This window comes from Antennarius striatus, chromosome 1, assembly GCF_040054535.1.
Source record: "Antennarius striatus isolate MH-2024 chromosome 1, ASM4005453v1, whole genome shotgun sequence".
Taxonomy (NCBI): Eukaryota; Metazoa; Chordata; class Actinopteri; order Lophiiformes; family Antennariidae; genus Antennarius; species Antennarius striatus.
Genome location: NC_090776.1, coordinates 6,126,141 through 6,148,331, shown reverse-complemented (window position 1 = coordinate 6,148,331; position 22,191 = coordinate 6,126,141). Strand labels below are relative to the sequence as shown.

The 22,191-nt window shown below is 39.1% G+C and overlaps 1 protein-coding gene across 16 annotated transcripts in view; it reads left to right on the top strand.

Moving 5' to 3' along the window:
• The window catches only part of dpy19l3 (dpy-19 like C-mannosyltransferase 3), a 95,262-nt gene extending 73,963 nt beyond the window's left edge, over nt 1-21,299 (top strand). For 11 of the 16 annotated variants that reach the window (XR_011035631.1, XR_011035633.1, XR_011035637.1 and 8 more), the window contains 5 exons: nt 4,633-4,765; nt 9,523-9,681; nt 11,763-12,017; nt 17,441-19,389; nt 20,615-21,299. Coding sequence is in view for 2 of the 16 variants with exons in the window: in XM_068318232.1 (XP_068174333.1) it covers nt 4,633-4,765; nt 9,523-9,681; nt 11,763-11,966 (496 nt within the window). In the remaining 14 variants the exon portion in view is untranslated. Of the gene's footprint in view, nt 1-4,632; nt 4,766-9,522; nt 9,682-9,857; nt 9,890-11,762; nt 12,904-17,440; nt 19,390-20,614 lie in introns of those variants that run through there. The other 5 variants (XR_011035636.1, XR_011035630.1, XR_011035635.1 and 2 more) reach the window with 5 other exon arrangements.
• The last annotated feature ends 892 nt before the right edge of the window (nt 21,300-22,191 follow it).

Sequence of the window (22,191 nt, the reverse complement as noted above, 5' to 3'; positions counted from 1 at the left end):
AATACATACTGTATATAAAGAGGTTTAATATCAGTATGGGAGGGTTCACAAGCGTTTAAATTACCGTAAATAATAAAATGGTTTGCAGAGTTTTGTTATCTGCGGGTGGTCCTGGTACCACCTGCAGATACACTGTCGTTACACTACAGTGTAATGAGGGATCACTGTAGTTAAACATAGTTTAGAATCTAGTTTGTTTAAAACCTAGTGGGTTAGTTCAAAAACTAGTTATTTTTAAAAACCTAGTTAGTTCAAAACTAGTTCAAAATTAGTTTTTGTTAGTAGAAAAATTAGTTTAAAACCTAGTTAGTTAGTTCAAAACCTGGTTTGTTCAAAACCTAGTTAGATTAACACCTAGTTAGTTAATTCAAGAACAAGTTGTTCAAAACCTTGTTAGTTTAATACCTGGTTAGTTTAAACACCTAGTTAGTTTAAAAATAAGTTAGTTAGAAACCTTACTTCGTTAGTTCAATAACTACTTAGTTTTTATCTAGTTTCAATCCTTGTTAATACAAAACCTAGTAAATAATAATAAAAAATAGTTAGAATTTAACATAAACCATGCAATCATAAACAATGTTAACATAAGCAATGTAAACATAAACAAGAAATAACAATTAAAAAAATAACATAATTAACGTAAATAACATAAATACACTGTTTATGTTAAATAATGATTTAAAACTAATGAGTTAGTTAAAAACCTAGTTAGTTTAAAACCTAGTTAGTTAATTTAAAAACTAGTTAGTTTAAAGCCTAGTAAATTAAAAATCTAGGCTTTTTAATGCTGGTCGTATCATTTTATTTTTGTTGTATTCATTCACCACACCTGAAAGGCAATTCTGTGAAAATACTGTCTGACATTAAACTGGCCCGTGGTGCAAAGAAGGTTGGGAACCACATGATGACCAAATGGGATATTAATAAAAAACTATTCCCAGTCTTGATCTAATCCTATAATCCTATTAGACAAATTACTGAAGGAGTGAGAGGGATAGAAATGAGGCTGTAATTTATATGTGTGTGTGTGTGTGTGTGTGTGTGTGTGTGTGTGTGTGTGTGTGTGTGTGTGTGTGTGTGTGTGTGTGTGTGTGTGTTGTGTGTGTGTGTTACAGAGAGAGAGAGAGAGAGAGAGAAATAGAGAGTGTATGTGCAAGAGAGACGTAGGTTCCCTTTCCTCTGGAGCTAATCCCTTTAAATTGAGGATTAGGGGCTGCCTAGTGTTACCCTAGTTGGGGCTGGAAGCAGGGCAGAGCACTAAACTTCTTGCTGCTAATTACATCCAATATGAAAGAAGAAGAAGGGGTTCATCTTGCACTGTGTTATCTAGCTGACTGAGACCAAGGCTATCTAGTTCCACATGTATAGATCACAGATTATTGTGCATGTAGCATAATAAAGGGTAGGAATGGAAAGAATAAGGTGGAAGCACGAAGAAGGGCATATTTCTCTATCATCTATTTTATTCATGTAAAGCTGTCAGAGACTCATTGTGGTTGTTTTTGCTGCAGAGGATGAAGTTCACGGATGAATTCTGTAAGACTGATAAGGTCAGGACATGTTCGAAAGGTGTTTCATGTGGTCCACTGATACAGGTGGACTCTTATTGCTCTGCAGATGTTGGTGTAGATGTATCAGATTTGTAACCATTTGTAACAATAGAAATAATTCAGAAAAAGTCCCCTTGTTTCAAATTAAAATAGGTCTAAAATCTGAACTTCAGTTGTCTTTAAGGTTTTAAAGTTAAAAAGTTTAGGAATGAATATAGAAGTCAAATTGCATTAGTATTTGGTTACAGACAAAGACGAGAGCTAATGATGCATGTCTTGGGCTGTCATGAGTGCATTGGTTTAAGAGAAAACAGTCAGATGAGAGGATTATGGTAACTCCCAGGGCAATCACTCATGACCCTGGACCATGTAAGAACTAAAGTCTGGGTTAACTGGAGCTTCATCCGTGCTTCATGAATTCTCTACATTTTTTTAAGTCACCAAATTTTTCTAATCCAAATACTCCACCTCTCTGAATCTTTCTTATTCTGTACCATCAATTTTTCATATTCAGACATGCATGTTTAAAGCAGTATGTTGTCCATCACTGAAGACTTGAAGATTAGCAATACCCTCTCTCTTCTGACTTACGAACTCAGTACAAGGCCTCGCAGTGCAGATGCTACAAGTGCATTATAGAGAGCAGCAGCTGGAACTCAGACACATTTACTATAAACTGCTGCCTGTAACACTATCAGAGCTCACAGATAAGCGCAGTTCACACTCTGTACCATCACTACACTGCAAACTACAGAGCATTGCAAGCTGGAACTGAGGCAGGGAACAAATCAAATGCCACATTTCACAGCGCACATGAGAGTCACGAATGGGTTGTATTGCATCTGTAGTTTTATTGGAGCTTTTATTTTTAAATATCACAATAATAAGTTATCCTTGTGTTTGCCTATTTTTTGCAGAATTTGACGCTGCTTGAGCATATAACTTTGAAGAGATGATCAGCATCTTCTCCCTTTCACTTCTCTCTTGATTTTTAACACCAAATAACACAATTCTTCACAATTAATTCTTCATGTTTTGAAAGATTCCTAGGTTTTCCTACCCTCCTTTCTCTGGGTTAGCAAATGCCTGTGCCTATGGTAGAGAACTATTAATTCTGCTGTAAAAATGATTACCGTAATTAAAGGTTTGACACCAGTGTTCATGTGAATTCTGGAGGCTCATCTAGCCAGTTAGCATGGAGACCAAGTCTGAGAGGAAACAGACATTTCTGTAGGAAAGAAAAGAAGGTGTTTCGTTCCTTTTGATAGGAACCATTCTGACTATTTTGAAAATCACTTGTTTGATGTTTGATTTTTTATACATTTTTGATAAGTAATATGGACACCTAATTTTGAATGCATAATGTATTGCTTTACTGCATTTTGTTATAGAAAGTGAATGTAAAAGGTCATTGTACCTAAACCTCAAAAACCACTATTCAATTAATGGTTGCAGCATCTTTCTGCAAAACGTATTTTTGATATTTCAAATAATTATCTTCCTACGTCTAACACAAGTGAGATGAATGAGAATAAAATGTGTAGAATAATGCTATAGCAACTCCACAAGACAATTGTTTATCATCTACATGCAGAGAGCTTGGGTCCTTATATTTAAATAATATTTTTTTTAATTTCAGGATTATTAGACTCTTATTGTTTAATGTGCAATATTCATAAAAAATGGCCGAATTCAAAATCCATGGTTCAGCCATCAGTGCATGAGTCCATATCTTCATAAAGGAAAAACAGTGCCTGATACTCATAGACAAGCTTTGTGACCCAGTAGTCATCTTAGCAGTGCTTCTGGCGAGCTCTCACAGTAGCTGAAGCACTTTAGATGGTTAAACAAACAGTTTTGGGGTTGTTGTGATATAATTTACTGAGACGAGTGGCATTATTAAAAAGGCATTTTCTTCTTCTTCTTTTCCTTTTGGCTTTTCCCTTCAGGGGTCGCCACAGCGAATCAATTGCCTCCATGTAGCCCTGTCCTTTGCATCCTCTTCTCTCACACCAACTACCTTCATGTGTTTTGATCAGACCTCCATCTTTGTTTTGAGGCACCATGCGGCCAACAAACAAATGTTTGCACGCTGGACTCTGTGCCACCAGGCCTTTCCCTCCATTTATAGTTTGATTATTTAAAGTTATTTAAGTTGTATTGAATGTTTGATCATTTCCTTCAGTTTATACATCGTGTATTTAAGTATTTATCCTTTGTTTATTGCCTGAATGCATAATGAGTTTGTTTGGTCGATTGGTTTATTGAACAGTTATATTGATGCTTATTCCAATTAGTGAATTCATTGACTGAAAGTTTATTAATATTAATTATTATTTGAAGTTAATTATGAATTTAATCCTAGATTTGGATACGATTTCCTTTTCATTATGATGATTTATTATTTCTGAAAATGATTTATTTATTATTACCAAATTGAATATTGATTTAAGATCCATTGACTTTATTTGTTTATTGTAGTTTATTGAATATGCATTAATTTAATGAATCGGACATAATTATTATTATTTGTTATTATTTGTATTTGTTTGTTGTTTTGTACAGCACACACCCAAATCCTCAGTAAATACGCCATTGTGGCTAAACTCAGTTCTCTGTCTACGCTTCCTCCAAGGTCAGCTTAATACATGACCTGCCTGCTCACCTATCAGTCACTTAACCTGAACTATACCAAAGACAATCTTTCATATAAAATTTATTTTTTATTTTATTTTTCATAATGATGAACAACATACGTATACTGAGTGAGTCTGTCACTTAAAATTAACTTTACTGTCCCTTTAAATACCATCAATGTCAAATTAAAAAGGTTTTATATACCATCAATGTGTCCCTATGATTGGGGGAAATAGCAAGAGTTGTGGATTATATAACAAATCCTTAAAATATGCACAAACCTTCAACTGTTTTCTTGTGTCTGTTGACTTCTACAGATACACTCTAAAACATTCTATAGTTCGTCTTTTTTGGTCTTTATAAATATTTTATATTTGTTTTTTTATGTATGTAATTATATATGTAAATGATATGTTGGCTCTTCTTTCTCTCTATTTGTCCATAGCACAAAGACCCCTAAGCATGCTGTTTTTGCAGGCAGCATGCAGCTACTGGCTGGCATCAAGCTGTGCACAGGCAGAGGTCTCACCAACCATCCCCATTATGAAGACAAAGATCTGCGGGACAGAACTCGGCAGGTACTGTAGTCTGCACTATACTGTCAAAAATGCACATGAGCCTGGAGATTGCCAGAGGGGCTGCGGATAAGTCAAAATTTCAACTTAGAAGTAAATAGTGATAGTGTCAGCCTTACAAATACCTTGTGCTGATTTGAATGCAAATTAGCAGTAGAAGTCATTACTGCATTCAGTCAGAACCTAAAGTCAACAAATAAACATGACTGGTTGCAGGCACAGCCAAGTGAGACACATTTACTATGAATATTTCTCTGTGCACCTCAAAAATGATGAGCTGAAAAATTCTGGATTATTAAAGGAAATATTGTAATAAATGCCCAAAAACAGAATAAAAAAGTGTGATGTAGACTGGGGGTGACCATTTCTACTGTCAGGCTTCTGTCCTGACAGTAGAACTTATAGACATAACAAGAAAAGGTTAAAAAGGGGATTTTGCACAAGCACAAAACGGTCATTTCAGTTGAGTCACCCGGGTCCTAGGACTACTGGTTTTTTCTATGGGCTGACAAATGCTCATTTACATTGTGTATAACGTATAATGTGTATAATTTTACCTTCAGGGTACCTTTGGCATATTTTTTTCCCTATTTTTCATCTTTTGATTATTGATCTTGGTCAGTTTTTCAGGTTCATTGTGTAAAACTTAGCCAGGGTTTGTTTTGCATTATTATATCTCAAATTCTATTGATTTATCACAAGTTGTATTGAAAAGGAGACATTCACTTTGCATATACAGACTTTGCCCTTGCATCCAATTTGGTCCTTCGATTAACATTATAGCCCCAATGCCACATGGAAAAAATTGTTAGTATCCCTCTGTTCATGAATGAAAAACCGGCAATGGTCATTGAAATAACATAATTGACTGAAAATGAACCAATCAAATAATCAATCAACTTTTATTTAGAGAGCGCTAAATCACATCAGCAGACATTTCAAAGCGCTTTCACAGCGAGAAAAACTCAACAGAACCCTCCAGAGCAAGCATAATCAACAGCAGCGGGGAAAAACTTACTGAGGAAGAAACACCGGGCAGGACGCAGACAAAGGAGGGCGGCCATCCGCCTTGACCGGTTGGGTGGAAAATACAATGGGAATAGGGACGTACATGGAAAGAGAGAGACAGATATTGGCAGGTAGGCCAGATAGACTCGCTGTCTAAAGTTTAGATCCAGCCGCTGTAGAAGGGGTAGGATTTTCAGGCTTACAAATGTATTGTCTCCTAAATGTGTTCCCCACTTAAGAAGTAGAAGTAGAAACACAGCAGCAGTATCTTGCAAACATGAGAAGGGTTAATGATCAAAAATTGCTCCCCATTTCCTGACATCCCTATTAGAAGTTAAAGTAATACTATCTAAGTGAATTACAGTATTAGAAAAAGTATCTCTAAGTTGTTTAAGACCAATAATAATAACTTCAGTTTTATCTTTGTATGTTTTCTTCATAATGAGAAGAAAGAAGGTAATATGCAGATCCCATCTTTTAAAAGTTGAGGCTATATTTTTCCCCCAGTGGGAATTTGGCCATGCTGAGCTGCTGGCGATGCTTTAGGTTAATGATGAGCTCATTAACGATCCAGAGCACTACCACAAACCATCTGGGCTCAGCGTGTGTTATTTAGGAGAAAATTAAATTCATTTTCAAACATTTCTAAGAGCATTAATGATGTTTCCAGATGGTTTGCCATTACAAAATAATACATTAGTGGACAAGAAACCATAGTTCTTGTTAGCAACATGCTTTTTGTCTGTCTGAATTCACTTTCGTAAGCAGATGGTATACATTCTGAATTGGGAAGAAAATATTCCTCCCCACATTCTTTTATATAACAGTGGTCCACAGATGTTGATTCATCTTCAAATACATTCTGGAAGAAGTTGTTCACTGTGGTGTTATAGTAAGCATTACTCAAGGAAAATGAAATATTAGGCAGCTGGATTAATATTTGTGCCCCCGCTGATGGTGGCAATGCAGGGTTAACCTTGCCTATATGTCAGTCATTATGTCTTCCCGTTTACTGGTACAGAAAAGCAAATGTTTATCAACATCAGTTATTACAGTTTTTTCCAGTCGCTATCAAGCGTTTGTCCAAACAGCAGTCACATTTTCAAAACTAAACACAATTAGCACAGCATCGGTCTTTTGTGGCCATACCATTCACACATTTCATGTTGCCTTCACACAATATGCAGTCAATGAACATATTTCTGCAATGCTCTCATTTTCTTAACAGACAAACTATACCTCCCAACAAAATTGTTTTTGTATTATTTTCGGATGTTAACACACAACATCCCACAATAGCAACAATATTCCAAACCTTACCTACAGTATAAAAACCTCTGCTTCTGCAATGATATCAGTTCAAAAATAATATATCACAGCTGATAAACAAACAACTGAATATATACTGTATATTCTTTTTAATTCTTTCTTATTTTATTTTATATACTCAATTAATCCCCAAACGGAAATTAGTGGCACACTCTAGTGTTTGTAATTCACACGTGTATATTTGTGTGTACAGGCCTTGAACACACACACACACACACAGGTCCTGTATGCATGCAAGGGGAGGTAGAGTGGCGGGCCACTCATTTACGGTGCACCCAAATGAGCAACTTCTAAGGGTGACGGCGCCTTGCTCAAGGGCACGTCGGCAGTGCTCCAGAGGTAAGCTGACACCTCCCACTGTCAGCTCACACTCCGGTTATTTTTGGGCGAGAGTGGGAATCGAACCGCCGATCTTGGAACATTGGATGACCCGCTCTACCACTGAGTCACTGCTCCCCCATTGACAAATCCGGCATACCTGGTGGATCCGGCATACCAATCGGTTCTATCCCAGGTGCATCACCTTGGAAGATATCAGAGATCGTAGAGATAAGAGACAGTAATTTTGTGTTTTTTTACGTAAGCCCCCCTCCCCCCCCTTTTTTTTCTGGGATTTTTGCTGTCGTTGCTTTTTGTTGTTCAGAACACTCTTGTGTGTTTTCATGAATATTTTGTTCACTGTAAGCTTTTTCTGTTCTGTCATATTGTAAACAGTATTTTACTGTACCTCCTGTAATAATCTGTAAAGGAAAAAAAACTGATTTGCTCTTCACTAGAATGCTTTTGAATGTGAACATTGCATGTGGACATAAAGCTCCCAACCAAGAAATTTTGTGTACATTTTGCAGGCAAATACCAGCCAAATTGAAACATGAAAGTCTATACAACTTTTGTAATGTCAACAATAACTAGTATTTCGAAAACTGGTGTACTTTGATTGACTGCATGTACTTTATAAAGTGAAAACAAGTATTAATGTTTGCACAGGGATTTCATTTTGAGTCGAATATCCAGTGTTTTGGTGAAGTGTGTGTGCAGACAAAGAAGTGTTCTATTTTGAAATGAATGGTTAGTGTTTATTTAACAAAATGTGTTTTTGAGAAGAAAATTAACCATTTGGACAATCGTGCTTTCAAGGTGTGAGTCTGTGTTAAGAGTTTAGAAAATGTGACTACTGTTTGGACCAACGCTTGTTAGCGACTGAAAAAAACTGTAAAGGAGAGGGTGACCCACAGTTTGAACTAGTTAAGATGCAGCCATTTTTAAACTGTGAATCACTCCAGACTGACCAGGTCCTGCCCTGAGACGTTTCTTCCAGCTCCTGTACAATTTGACCCTCAGTCCCTTTTCAGTTATGAGTTCACAACCATGCTTTTGAAATATTTTTTATCATCATCATGGTGTGTTGACAGGTGTAGATTGGCTGGATCATTTTCTCAAGCCTGAGGCATTGCTAACCAAAGAGCTGCGCACATGCAATGCACAAAATACATATTTTAAAAATTCTCTCTGCATTTAAAATATGAAGTAAAACACTGAATATTGTACAATATACAGTCTATATTAGGAAGATATTTCCACATACAGTCAAGGTGGTTGGCGGTTGGTCAGTGGTAGAGCAGGTCGCCCAATGATCGTAGGATTGGCGATTCAATTCCTGCTCCCACCTCCCTAGTCACCTGTCGTCGTGTCCTTGGGCAAGACACTTTACCCTCCTTCTCTCCTCCTTGCCTGGTGTGTGAATGTGCGTGATCTTCCTGGTGGTGGTTGGAGAGGACATTGGTGTGGATTGGCTGCCACATATCCATCAGTCTGACCCAGGGCAGCTGTGACTCCACATGTAGTTTACCATGAGTAAGTATGAATGAGGAGTGAATGAATAATTGGCCCACTGTAAAAAAAAAAAAAAGTGTCTTTGCGTGCCTAGAAGAGAGCTATATAAATCTAATCCATTATTATTAAGCTGGTCATTATAACTAAGCGTTCCCCCTTTTTAAATAAACATTGCAATTAAAACAGGTCATCCTCTAATTACGGGGTGTGAACATTCTTGATACAAGTTGATACAAAAATATAAGCTATGATGTTTTTCCACGTAGCACTTTTTTTTACGTTGTACCTCTAAATTTGTTTCACTCAGACATACACGTTTGTTTTCCTCTATCATTTTATGGCTAACATTTTGATATTCAATCAAATAATCAATCATTGAAAATCCCCACATTGAGGAAGAAACTCCAGGCAGGACCCAGACTCTGGAAGGTGGTCATCCGCCATGACCGGTTGGATGGGAAAGGATTCTTTTTTTTTTTTCAAAACTGGAATTCTTGAGCCAAATGACATTATGGTAAAAAAGAAAAAGATAAAATTAGAAGAAAAAAACACATTTGTATAAATGAAGCTCCATTTCTGTGTGTGCACAGGTATATCAGGTGTATGCTCAACGCTCCCCAGAAGATGTCCACAGCATCCTGAGGGCTGCTGGGGCGGACTATGTGGTGCTGGAAAACAGCATCTGTTATGAGCGGAGGCACAGGAGAGGCTGCAGACTGAGAGACCTGCTTGACCTGTCCAATGGACATGTGAGTGGCATTCATTTAATTTGTCTCATTCTGTGTGACTGGCTGACAGCACTCAGCCCTCACAAAGATCAATAGTCTCACATTTTATCTGCACGTTGACTTTTACTCTCTTATCACTCTTTCGTTCACTGTGCCATCATCACCCCTCCTTTTGTCTCCTCTCATCGTGGAGTTAGATGTTGTGTACTGGCTTTTTGGATTGTCAAAGGTAAGGTGATCTTCAGGGTCTGCATAGTGCGACAGTGGGTAACATTGTCACGTCATGATGAGATTTCTGTGCAAGGTGTGTATGTCTGCCCTTGTCTGTGTGGGTTTTCTCTGTGCTCTTCGGCTTCCTCCCTCAACCTAAAAACATGCATTTGAGATGAATTGATCATACCAAATTGTCCATAGTGTGTGTGCATAAGTGGTTGTTTGTCTTTCATGTGGCTCTGCGATGTCTCCCACTGTAGTCACAGTGAAGCACAGCGCTACAGACGCTTCTTCATAGTTCCTCGTCTTAGCTTTCGGATGACCTGCTTTTGTCTCATTATCTTCATCTCTCTCAGCATTTCTTTTCATCCCTGTTAAAAAAAAAAAATCATGTTGTCTCTTGAGGGTTTGTTTACTGCACTTCGTATTGTGTAACCCTACACCATAGAGCCAATATACTCCCTCCACACACCTGATAATGAGAGCCCACTGCTAACTACTGTAGTCAGTGGATGTGTAATTACGCTTTATGCCAGAATGGCAAAAAAAACATGTTCCCCAGGATCACACGCGCACCCCTGGTGTCGCACCACTATTTGAGAAGCACTGCCGTGCACGATTGCTATTGGCTAACAGCATCAATGTGTGCGCTGCGTTCCAACTCCCGGTTCCGCCTGCAACTTTTCTTTAATAGAAAAGTGCTTTAAACAGTCTATAAGAGTGTGGGGAAAGGTAATACAGATAGAAGGTGGTTTAATATCAGTATGGGCTGGTTTCAAAAACATTTAAATTACTGTAAATAATAAAATAAATAGTTCTTCGCTATATCGCAGAATTTCTTTTTTCACGGGTGGCCCTGGAACGTATTAACCACTAGTAACGAGGGATTACTGTACAGTGTAATTAATTATGCACAGGCAAAGTCGTGAAGTCTATTGGTTTATAAAAAGGTTTTTTTTCTTAATAATTTAGGGGGGTTGGCGATTTTTACAAAGGCGGAACTGGTTAAGATGATTTTATTAATTTTAACTGTGGAAATGCTTACAAGTTGTTTGATTTAGTTGGTGTTTGATTTAGCTCAGTCACGGTCTCGCATCTTGAGATACTACTGTACTACTTAAAAATAGTCATACTGTTGCTACCAATGCACATGCTTGTTTGTACCTCACAGAATGAAAGTGAATGTAAATGTAACAGCATCTCATTCCTGAAAATAAGCATACCCCTTAAAGCTCACGAAAAATCCAAATCTGACCCTGTAACATAAAATATTCCTAATTGAATAAACTTTGAATGGGGCAAAGAAAACCTTGGAACATAACACCACCAAGTCAAGACTGCAGTGTTGAACAGAATTGCATTTAATCACTAGAAAAGAGTCTGGCAGATAGTTATAATTGAGCCAAAGAAAGTTTGATGATGAGCTTTAGCATTGATGAGTTCAGTTGCCTTAGAACCAAATTAGGGTTGTTTTATAAGCCCAGTGTAATAATTTTCTAGAATTTATACGTGGTCTGTTTTGAGGCTTAGGAAAAGCAATCCAATATATCAATGCGTGCAAGTTCCCTAATTCTTAACATTAAAAAGCTACTTAGGGCAGCGTCTTTGTATTTAATACTGAAATGCTTTAACTTCCTTTGAATTCAAAACTGTTGGCATATGTATCAATGTGAATTAAAATCAAAAATCACATTCATGAATAAACTAAAGTCTTTCTGCACCAGCGGGCAGGACCAAAAACTGAAATCAGAGTTTTTGAGGTGCTGCCAATGGCCTTCTGTTATACCAACTGTATTGCAAATGTATTCATCACCTCTTTTCAAGAATAAACATATGGTCAGCTGTCACACTGTTTGGCTGTTGATGTTGCTCATTCTTTTTACCATCAGATAATGGATGGACCAGGAGAGAATGACCCAGATCTGATCTCAGCTCCTCACCCCAGATTTTGCGAGGCCATCAAGACAGATGCAGCAGCATATACCTCTCTGTTCACCAGACTGTTCCAGAACAAAACCTTTCACGTATACCGGCTTAAGAAGAAACGCAAGAAAAACACAAAGAGCTCTTCAGAGACCAGCGTGACTCAGTAGCTGAAGTAGAAACCCCATCAGAGGCCAGAGGGTTCTGTATTTTGCCTAGCTGTGAGAAAAGCTCTTTTTTTAAACCATACTATAAACTGTGATTTCAGGGCAAGGGGTTTTTTCCAAGATTAGGGCCCCATTGTTTATGTTATTTGCAGATATAAGCACCTGATCTGTCTCTATCTACCCATGCCAACCATCTCCCGCTAGGTGCAGGTTGTGAAGTTATCAGGGACTTCCTTTTATGGCATTGTGGAAAGGATAAAAATATTCTTTACTGCACAATAAGACTCAGTCATACAGAGGCTTGGGGTTAAATGGCATTTACCAACTCATTTTCTATTGGCTTTACTGCCAATGAAAATAAGGAGAGAACATAAAAATATTTTCCTAAATTATTTCCTGAAAGAAAGGTTCACTCCAGAATCATCAAGACATCTCATGAATCGACATGAAACTTCACAATAATGTCTGTAGATTGTTGAGACTGTGAAAATGTATTTATAATGCTATGGGCACTACAAGTAAAGTTCCATAATATCCAAGAGAAGTGAAATGTCTTGGCTCAGATGTCCATAAAACCGCTGCTCATGCCAAAACAGTCTAGATGGATAAGTAACAGCTGGTGAAATGTATCTTTTTGATTTTGGGGTTGATATTTACTTTAACAGATCTGAGGGTCAGCCTTTTCTCAAACCCAACCCTACTTTTTAGGAACATCATACATTTTAGATGGTGACTATAGGTGCCACAGGTGTGACTTGTATGTACAGTATATATGTTTTAAAGTGTAGAATAACTGGATAAATATAGTTAACAAGAACACTTGTTATCTAAAACGCTTCAGTTTTTGAATGTCATATTTAAACTGTCTTCATCCAAAGTTAAGCAATGGTCTTTGTAAATATATTTAAAAAAAATAAAACCACAAAAGTGTTTGAGTGGATTCATAAGGAGAATGTTTATGTTGATAAACAAAGCAGATCTAATCAGATCTTTGTTTTTCCAGATGAGCCTACGTATACTGTAACATTTCCAACTGAAGGTACAACAAACTCAGTAGCATTCAACGAGACAATGAAAAACATATTGGATATACAAAATTTTTGCAGTTTGAGCACCGAAATGTCACAAAAAAATTACCAATCCCCCAAGATTCGTAATTTTTCTCAACTTTGTCTTTTTTTTTGGCTTTTATCAACTTTGTCCTTTCAAAACTGTAAATGTCATTTAGATCAGTGGTCCCCAACCTTTTTAGCTCCACAGACTAAGACAATATTTTCACGAACCGTCTTCATTTGCTCGATAATCGTTAATGACCCAGGACAGTTGTAGTCTAATAATAAATCATCTGCAGTGGTTTTATGTAAAATGCAGACTTCAACAGGCAACCTTCAACCTTTATTTCATAAAATGATAATCAACATCTCTGTAAAAAAAATAATTGTAAGAAATAATTATATTAAGTCAATTCAAGTGACTGCACTGATGAGGTTTATTTTGAAATATAGTGATTTACAATCAGTGCATTCAACATAGGAGAAATACTGATCATTTCCAATAAAAGGGTGAATAAGTCAATCAAATAATAATTCCAATAATGAGAATTAGTGGTTGGGGACCGCTGATCTAGGGGTGACGGGAGACAATGACACGTGACGTGTGTTCCGGACATTCGGTTATCTCCGCAGTTTGGTTTTCTTTACGGTCACTACAGAAAATCCCCCTCCACGAGGACAGGAGGTGGGAAATGGAAGCAGAGTTTTCAATAATCTTTGGGTGATGTCAGGATAATCTGCCTTTAGTTTAATCCAGAACAGTGGCGCGGTTGTGGGCGCTTAATTTAGGGGTAACCTGTCACGTGACTGGGACAGGCGGGACAGACACATGCATTCGTCTTTGTGTCATTCCGCACAGACGTCACTTTTCAAAATAAATTGTCTTTCAGACTCTGAAATAAAAGAAAACGGAAGTAATGTAAGTTGTTTTTTTATTTTGTGTGTCCCTGTGCCAAATGACCCAAGGACCGTTACCGGTCCGTGGCCCGGGGGTTGGGGACCACTGATTTAGATAACATACAACTAGTTTTTCCAAAGCTTTCAACTGCATCACACAGTTTTCTGAAATGACATGACAGCTGGTATTCACTGTTTAAGACTTTACAATAGTTTTACTATGATCATTAAAGTACTGTACATAAGTAAACCTCCTACCATGTGGTAGTGTCCTGCCTGTGATTCTCCCTGCCAATTCAACCTACTAATGAACATGTCTGAACAGTACTTAGATGTGGTCTTTCCAAACTTTTTGTGTATTCTCTGGGTTCTCCGGTTTTCTCCTACCTCCAAAAACCTGCATTTCAGTGAATTAGTCAGTTCCAAATTGTCAGTAGGTTTGAGTCTGTGCGTGAGTGGTTGTTCGCGCTGGCGATGTGTCCAGAGCATCTCCATGCCTCATGCCTGTAAATCCCCTGGATTAGGATCCAGCAACCTCTGTGACCCCCAAAACAGAAGTGGTTCGGAAAATGAATGAATGAATGTCAACAAATGGTTTTCTAGCTCTAGAAAAGACGGACAGACACTAGTCACCTTTAATAGCTCCCAGAGAGTTTATCTACCTTTTCAGTTTGGTGAATAACTTGTTTCATGTGACTGTTTAATTTGATAATGAATCGACCTGCTGTCTTCTGTGGACCTGCTGTCAAAAAAAATGTCACAGAAACGATTGGAATTATCTCTAACAGTGCTTATGTTTCATTACAGTCTACTAGCAAGTTCTTTTGTAAATATCGAGCGAACTTAATAGCTCAACCACTATTATTCACCTTTTCAAAGTAATGAAACAAATGACAGAGTTGTGGTGATTGCTGTTGGCTCAGTGATTTTCATCAACAGCTTTAACCTTTTCACTCACTTCTCTCTCACAGTCAGACACACACAAATAATTTAAGTGGAGAGGAATTGCAGCAGGGTGACAACGGTGCAGATTCCCCGCCACAATCCAAAGTAGCTTGTGGGGGGCAGTTCATGCATATTTAACTGAGGGCTTGTGGGTAGAAAATAAGCTAGAATAGCAAATGCTGACAAAAAATAACATCAGGAGAGTGGAATTGAGGCCACATCAAAACATGGATCGATGATGAACTGAGCTCCCATCCTCAGCTCAGCATCCCAGCTGCAGGGAGAGCGGTGAATCAATTGAAATGTCTGATTATGTGCTGGCCTCCTTCTACATAGTGCTGTTATGTGTGGCAGACAAACACAGTTTCCTCTCAACTCAGTCTACCTATATTTTCACACATGTTAATAAGGACCTCTGTCTTTGATAATACACAGACATATGCACAATCCAGCACACATATGTTGTAGGGCCTTTAAAAATATGCAGCGGCCTCATAATGCATACTGATCAGATGTATGCATCTGATCAGTATGTATGCATCTGATTGGAACACTTCCACTTTTTCTCCTCCACCCCTCGCCTCTATTGGTTGTTCATTTTTGCCTGCTTTACATGAGGGTGAAGTAATTCCATTACAGTAGGTTAATAAGAGTGTTCTAATGTGATTTTTTTCCCCAGCATTCTTAATTTTAACAAGTTCCGCTGTTGATTAGTAGCAGTTTTTGAGGCAGGATGTCAACCTATTGTTTTCCGAAATGAAAGGGGAATGTGCACACGCAAAGATGTAAACCCAGCACTTCATACAGTCTCTTTTCTCAAGCCAATGCTCCTGATCACTAAGAAGTAGACGGAACTTTAAATTTTTACTCCATCAAAACTGATAAGAGGGATACCTTTGATACAAGACATGAAGCCACATTGAGAGCTGAATATTTAGATTAAAAATAAAATGTTTTCCCTCAGGAGAAATCTTTAATACCAAAAACATTTTTGAAAATATTAAAATATTTTTATTTAGACTTTTAGACCTGGACATCCGCTCATTACATCCACATTAAGACTATCTTAACCCTGAATCCGTTCACACTGCCATTATAAGTTAATAATAATATTAATGTTATTATGTATTTTTGGTATCAGTGATTTTGAGCCCTTCCAGGACATATCATTCTTGTTTGCTCCATGGTGTTTTGACCAAACTGTTTTAGGATTTAAGTTAGAATATTTTATTTATTTACTTACTTATTTATTTTTTAATATACTTGAGTAATCCCCGATGGGAAATTAGTGGTACGCTAGTTAATTAAATCACATCACGTGCATATATACTAGTGTGTACAGGCCCTGAACATACAAAAACACAAAGGGCCTGTACGCATGCAGTGGCTCTACTGCTGAGCCACTGCCGCCCCCCTTTATTTGCATTTAATTACATGTTGTGTTTAAATATTTATTTTCTACATTTTTGGACTTTTCTGGCTATATTTGTTGTCGCAGAGCTGTGTAGTTTGGTAACTCTGTAAATGTCATGCTGTTATTATTATTACAAGGACAGTGCGCCCTCGTTACTCGCGAATTAATGCGTTCCAGGAAGCACACACAAATAAGGAGTTCCTCAATAAAGCGACAAACTATTTATCTTGTTATTTATGGTAATTTAAACATTTATAAACCCTCCTCATACTGATATTAAACCACTTTCTATCTGTAATACCTTTTCCCACACACTTGTCGACTGTTTAAAGCACTTTTGTGTCTCATGGAAGTGCATTGCGTTCCAAGACTCACGGAACGTAGCGCATTTCCGGATGTTGTGAGCCAACAGAATGTGCATACGGTATCACAAGACTACCTACCAAAAATCTGCAATGATATGAAGTCATGAAAGTTGATGCGCGAGGGTGCACTGTACTTGTAATTTGAGTCGAGACTTTGGCACGAAATTGAACTGTCAAGACTAGTGCTGAACATGCCAAAACCAGTAATGTCCATGTTTGATGGGCATGTCTGGGTCAGACCATTAAGTTAAAATTTATTCCAGCACTGTTGGAATAAATTTTGGTCCAGTGTATGCCCACACCATTTTAAAAAATCTGTATCTTGTGTGTTGTTTTTACGGTGGTTAATGTTGTGACTTGGCTGAAAGTTGAGTTATTGAGGCTGGGGTTCTCTACACGTTTTAATTTTTATTCTGTTATTTTCACTTTAGGAATGCCATTACTGACTGATTATTTAAACAAAGGAAACTACTCACCAAATATTTTGACAGGTTTCAATCATTTTCCAAATGACCATCCTAAACAGTCACTGATCCATGGAAGGGTCGTCCCAAACTGTTGTACTCAATTTAGATATCAGCTAGTAGCAGTTGGCCAAACTATATCTTCAAGTTTGGCAGGAGATCCAACAGAAGATCCAGTCAACCACTGTCAGAGAGAATGTAAATGATGGCATGTATTTCCATTCTTTACATAGTACTCCTCGAGGCATCTGTAAAATGTCACACTGAATGGCAACAACACTACGTATACATCACCCCTGTTTTGCTCACAGAGCTTCTTCTTTCTGCTTTTCCCTTCAAGGTTCACCGAAGGGAATCAGTTACCTCCATCAAACCCTGTCTTCTGCATCCTCTTCTCTCACACCAGCTATGTTCATGTCCTCTTTCACTACATCCATAAACCTCCTCTTTGGTCTTCCTCGAGGCCTCCTGCCTGGCAGTTCAAAACTCAGCGTCTTTCTACCAATATATTCACTATCTCTCCTTTGGATATGTCCCAACCATCTCAGTCTGGCCTCTCTGACTTTATCTTCAAAGCCTCTAACATGTGCTGTCCCTCTGATGTACTCATTCCTGATCCAATCCATCCTGGTCACTCCCAAAGAGAACCTCAGCATCTTCATCTCTGCTACCTCCAGCTCTGTCTCCTGTCTTTTCGTCAGTGACACTGTCTCTAGACCAAACAAATTTGCTAGTCTCACCACAGTTTTGTACACCTTTCCTTTCATTTTAGCTGAAACTCTTTTATCACACAATCACACCTGACACTTTTCTCCACCCGTTCCATCCTGCCTGTACACGCTTCTTCACCTCTTTTTTGCATTCTCCACTGTTCTGGACTGTTGACCCTAAGTACTTAAGTACTCACCATAGCAAACAAGAAGGGGCTCAGAGCTGATCTGCAGTCCCACCTCCACCTTGAAGTCCTCTGTCACGCCTACAGAACACATCACCTCTGTCTTACAGTCCTCATACATGTCCTGCACCGCTCTAACATACTTCTCTGCCACTCCAGACTTCTTCATACAATACCACAGTTCCTCTCTGGGCACTCTGTCATAAGCTTTCTCCAAATCTACAAAAACACAATGCAGCTCCCTCTGGCCTTCTCTGTGCTTCCTCAAAGCCAATGCTGCACTTTTAGTACTCTTTTTTTGCATGAAACCACACTGCTGCTCACAGATGCTTACTTTTGCCCTTAGTCTAGCTCTTTCCCATAACTTCATTGTATGGCCCATCAGCTTTATTCCTCTATAGTTGCCACAACTCTGCTCGTCTCCCTTGTTCTTAAAAATGGGCACCAGCACACTTCTCCTCCTCACTTCCTGACTAATCTTTGCTACATCCTGATCCACAACAGTCACCTCTTCTAGTCTTTGTTCTCTCTCATTTTTTTCTTGTTCATCAACTCTTCAAAGTAATCTTTCCAATAACCCTAACCTGCTGCACGTCTTTCCCACATCTGTCTCTCTGTCTTGCCAACCTGTATAGATCAGTCTCTCCCTCATTACTGTCTACCCTAGCATACAAGTCATTATAAGTCCCTGGTTTTGTCTTTGCCACCTCTACCTTCGCCTTTTGCTGCATCTCCCTGTAGTCCTGTCTACCTTCCTCAGTCCTCTCAGTGTCACACTTCTTCTTAGCGAACCTCTTTCTCTGTATACACTCCTGTACCTCCTCATTTCACCACCAAGTCTCCTTATCTACTTTCCTTCCAGATGGCACACCAAGTACTCTCCTACCTGTCTCCCTGATCACATTAGCTGTAGTTGTACAGTCATCTGGAAGCACCTCCTGACCACCCAGAACCTGTCTTAAATCCTTCCTAAAAGTCATGCAACACTCTTCCCTTTTCAGCTTCCACCATTTCGTCCTCTGCTCTGTCTTTGTCCTATTCATCTTCCTCACCACCAGAGTCATCCTACACACCACCATCCTATGCTGTTTGGCTACACTCTCGCCTACCACTACTTTGCAGTCACTGATGTCCTTCAGATTACACCATCTACACAAGATATAGTCTACCTGTGTGCTCCTACCTCTACTCTTATAGGTCACCCTATGTTCATGCATCTTCTGGAAGCAAGTATTCACTATAGCCATTTCCATCCTTTTTGCAAAGTCAGCTACCATCTGTCCTTCTGTGTTCCTCTCCTGAATGCCAAACCTGCCCATCACCTCCTCATCACCTGTTTCCTGCACCAACATCTCCATTGAAGTCTGCACCAATGACGACTCTCTCACACTTAGGTATGCTCTGCGTTTGATACTATAGATCACTGTATACTCCTTGACCGACTGGAGAGACAGTTTGGTGTCTGTGAGTTAGCTCTGGCTTGGTTAAAATCTTATCTATCTGATAGGACACAATGTGTCTCCTACAATAATAAAACTTCTGCCTTCTCCGACGTCAAATATGGCGTACCTCAGGGGTCTGTCCTTGGTCCTCTATTATTCTCCCTGTATGTTGCACCTCTTGGTCAAATTATACGCAGCTTTGGAATAAGTTTCCACTGTTATGCGGATGACACACAACTTTATATGCCCATAAAAGCAGATGATCGATCTGAATTGATTAAACTAGAGGCCTGTCTTTCTGCTGTGAATAGTTGGATGTCCAGTAATTTCTTGCTCCTAAACCCAGACAAAACTGAAATGTTAATCATTGGCCCTGCGCGACATAGAAACCAATTTCAACACCTAACAATATCTGTAGATAACTGTCTTATAACCCATAGTTCAACAGTCAAGAACCTTGGAGTAACGTTAGATTCAACTCTTGCCTTTGACAAGCATATTAAAGAGGTGACAAAGATCGCCTTCTTTCATCTACGTAATATTTCCAAAATTAGGTCCTCTTTAGCCATGGCTGATGCAGAAATTTTGATTCATGCCTTTGTGTCCTCTAGACTTGACTATTGTAATGTTCTGTTATCAGGGTTGCCTCGGTCTAGAACTAGGTGCCTTCAGATGGTTCAGAACACAGCAGCAAGAATATTAACTAAAACTAGGAAATTTGACCATATCACCCCAGTTTTGGCTGCATTACACTGGCTCCCGATTCATGTTAGATCCGATTTTAAGGAACTCTTATTAACATACAAAAGCCTTAATGGGCTTGCTCCAACCTATCTGTCTGATCTTGTTAAACCTTATACGCCGACTAGGGCTCTCCGCTCTCAGAATACAGGTCTCTTGTGTGTTCCTAGATTTAAAAAGAAGTCAGCTGGCCAGAGGGCCTTCTCCTATCGTGCCCCTTTCTTGTGGAATAACCTCCCTATAAATATTAGACAGTCTGAATCTGTAAATGTCTTTAAATCTAGACTCAAAACATATCTGTTCGACCTAACATATAAGTAATATCGGGGATGGCGGTCTCAATGTTTAGGTTTAGCCTAGTCCTGCCGACGAGTCATAGGATTTCTTAGTTAGGCCCCTGCCTCCCATTAATCCTCTGCTATTCTGGTCCCTCTAGCACCACTCTCCCCCTGTTCTCTCTGTCTCTCTCCCTTCTTCTGCTGTTCTCTCTCACAGGCCTCTGTGTGGTGGATCATCGGCAATCGGCTACCTCTGTCTGCTTCCATGGCTGGCGATAGCACAAGCTGTACAGTGGTCCTGTTTCACCATCCACTAGGGGAGTGCTGGTTCTGCCTCATTTGGTTCTGCTGTGGTTTTGGAGTTTTGCCAGAGTAACCTTGACTTTAACTTTTTTGAGCTCAATGACTTAGGCACTGTCTGGTCTGTCCTCAGAGTGGTGGATCCTCGGCAATCGGTGACCTCTGTGTGCTTCATCGGCTGGTGGTGACTCGCTCTACTGGATGGATCGGCATGCCTTTGTTATACATTTATTGTTACTGTTATTGTTACTGTTATTATTATTGTGTTGTTAATCTGTACATGCGGTATCTATTGCTTCGTCTGTCCACTCCTGGAAGAGGGGTCCCTCCTCTGCAGTCTTCCTGAGGTTTCTCCCATCCATTTTTTCCCCTGTTAAAAGGGTTTTGGGGGGAGTTGTTCCTTATCCGATGCGAGGGTCGCACTGCTTGCAGTGCACAAAGGTCAGAGGGATATCGTCCATGTGCAGATTGTAAAGCCCTTTGAGACATTGTTTGTGAATCTGGGCTATATAAAAATAAATAAATAATAAATAAATAATTTCATTAAGTCCAACCAGAATTTCTCCTTCTCGTCCAGCTCACATCCTACCTGTGGAGCATACCCACTAACAATACAGAAAATCACACCTTCTATTTCTAGCTTCAGACTCATCACTGTATCTGACACTTGACCGATCCGGTATGTAAGTCATAGGTGTTTGGTTTGGCAAAAGTTTGACGTCGGATGCCCTTCCTGACACAACCCTCTGTATTTATCCGGGCTTGGGACCGACATGATAAGATACTGGCTCGTGCCCTCTTGCGGCTACAGTGTAATAGACAGGGTAATAGACAGGGGTAACAGACAGGGGTTAACACACAGGCGTAACAGACAGGAATAAAAGACAGGGTAACAGACATGGGTCACCTTCTAACCCCTTCTAACCCTAACCCCACTTCTAACCCTAACCCCTTCTAACCCTATCCCCTTCTAACCCCTTCTAACCCTAACCCCTTCTGATACTAAAGTCTCTAACCCCTTCTAACCCTAACACCTTCTAACCCCTTCTAACCCTAAAGCCTTCTAACCCCTTCTAACCCTAATGCCTTCTAATCCCTTCTAACCCTAATCTCTTCTAACCCTAATGCCTTCTCTCTAACCCTAACGCCTTTATAGAGTGCTGGCTCCATAAAGTTTCACATCGATGTTTCATTCAGTATAGACAAATAAAGGCTGAGAAAAGGGTTGCCTTAGAAGCAAAGGTGTGTGATCTTTGTTTACAAAGGGATGAAGTTTGTAGAACTTCACAGCAAAACATTCTCAATAAGCAGAACAGACAAGGACACATTCAAACATTAAACAAATAAAGTTTTGACCTTTTATCAGTACACAGATAGTAGATGCAGTCCAATTCAGCAGTCACTGGTGCAAATAAATGAATTTATTGAGGGAAAA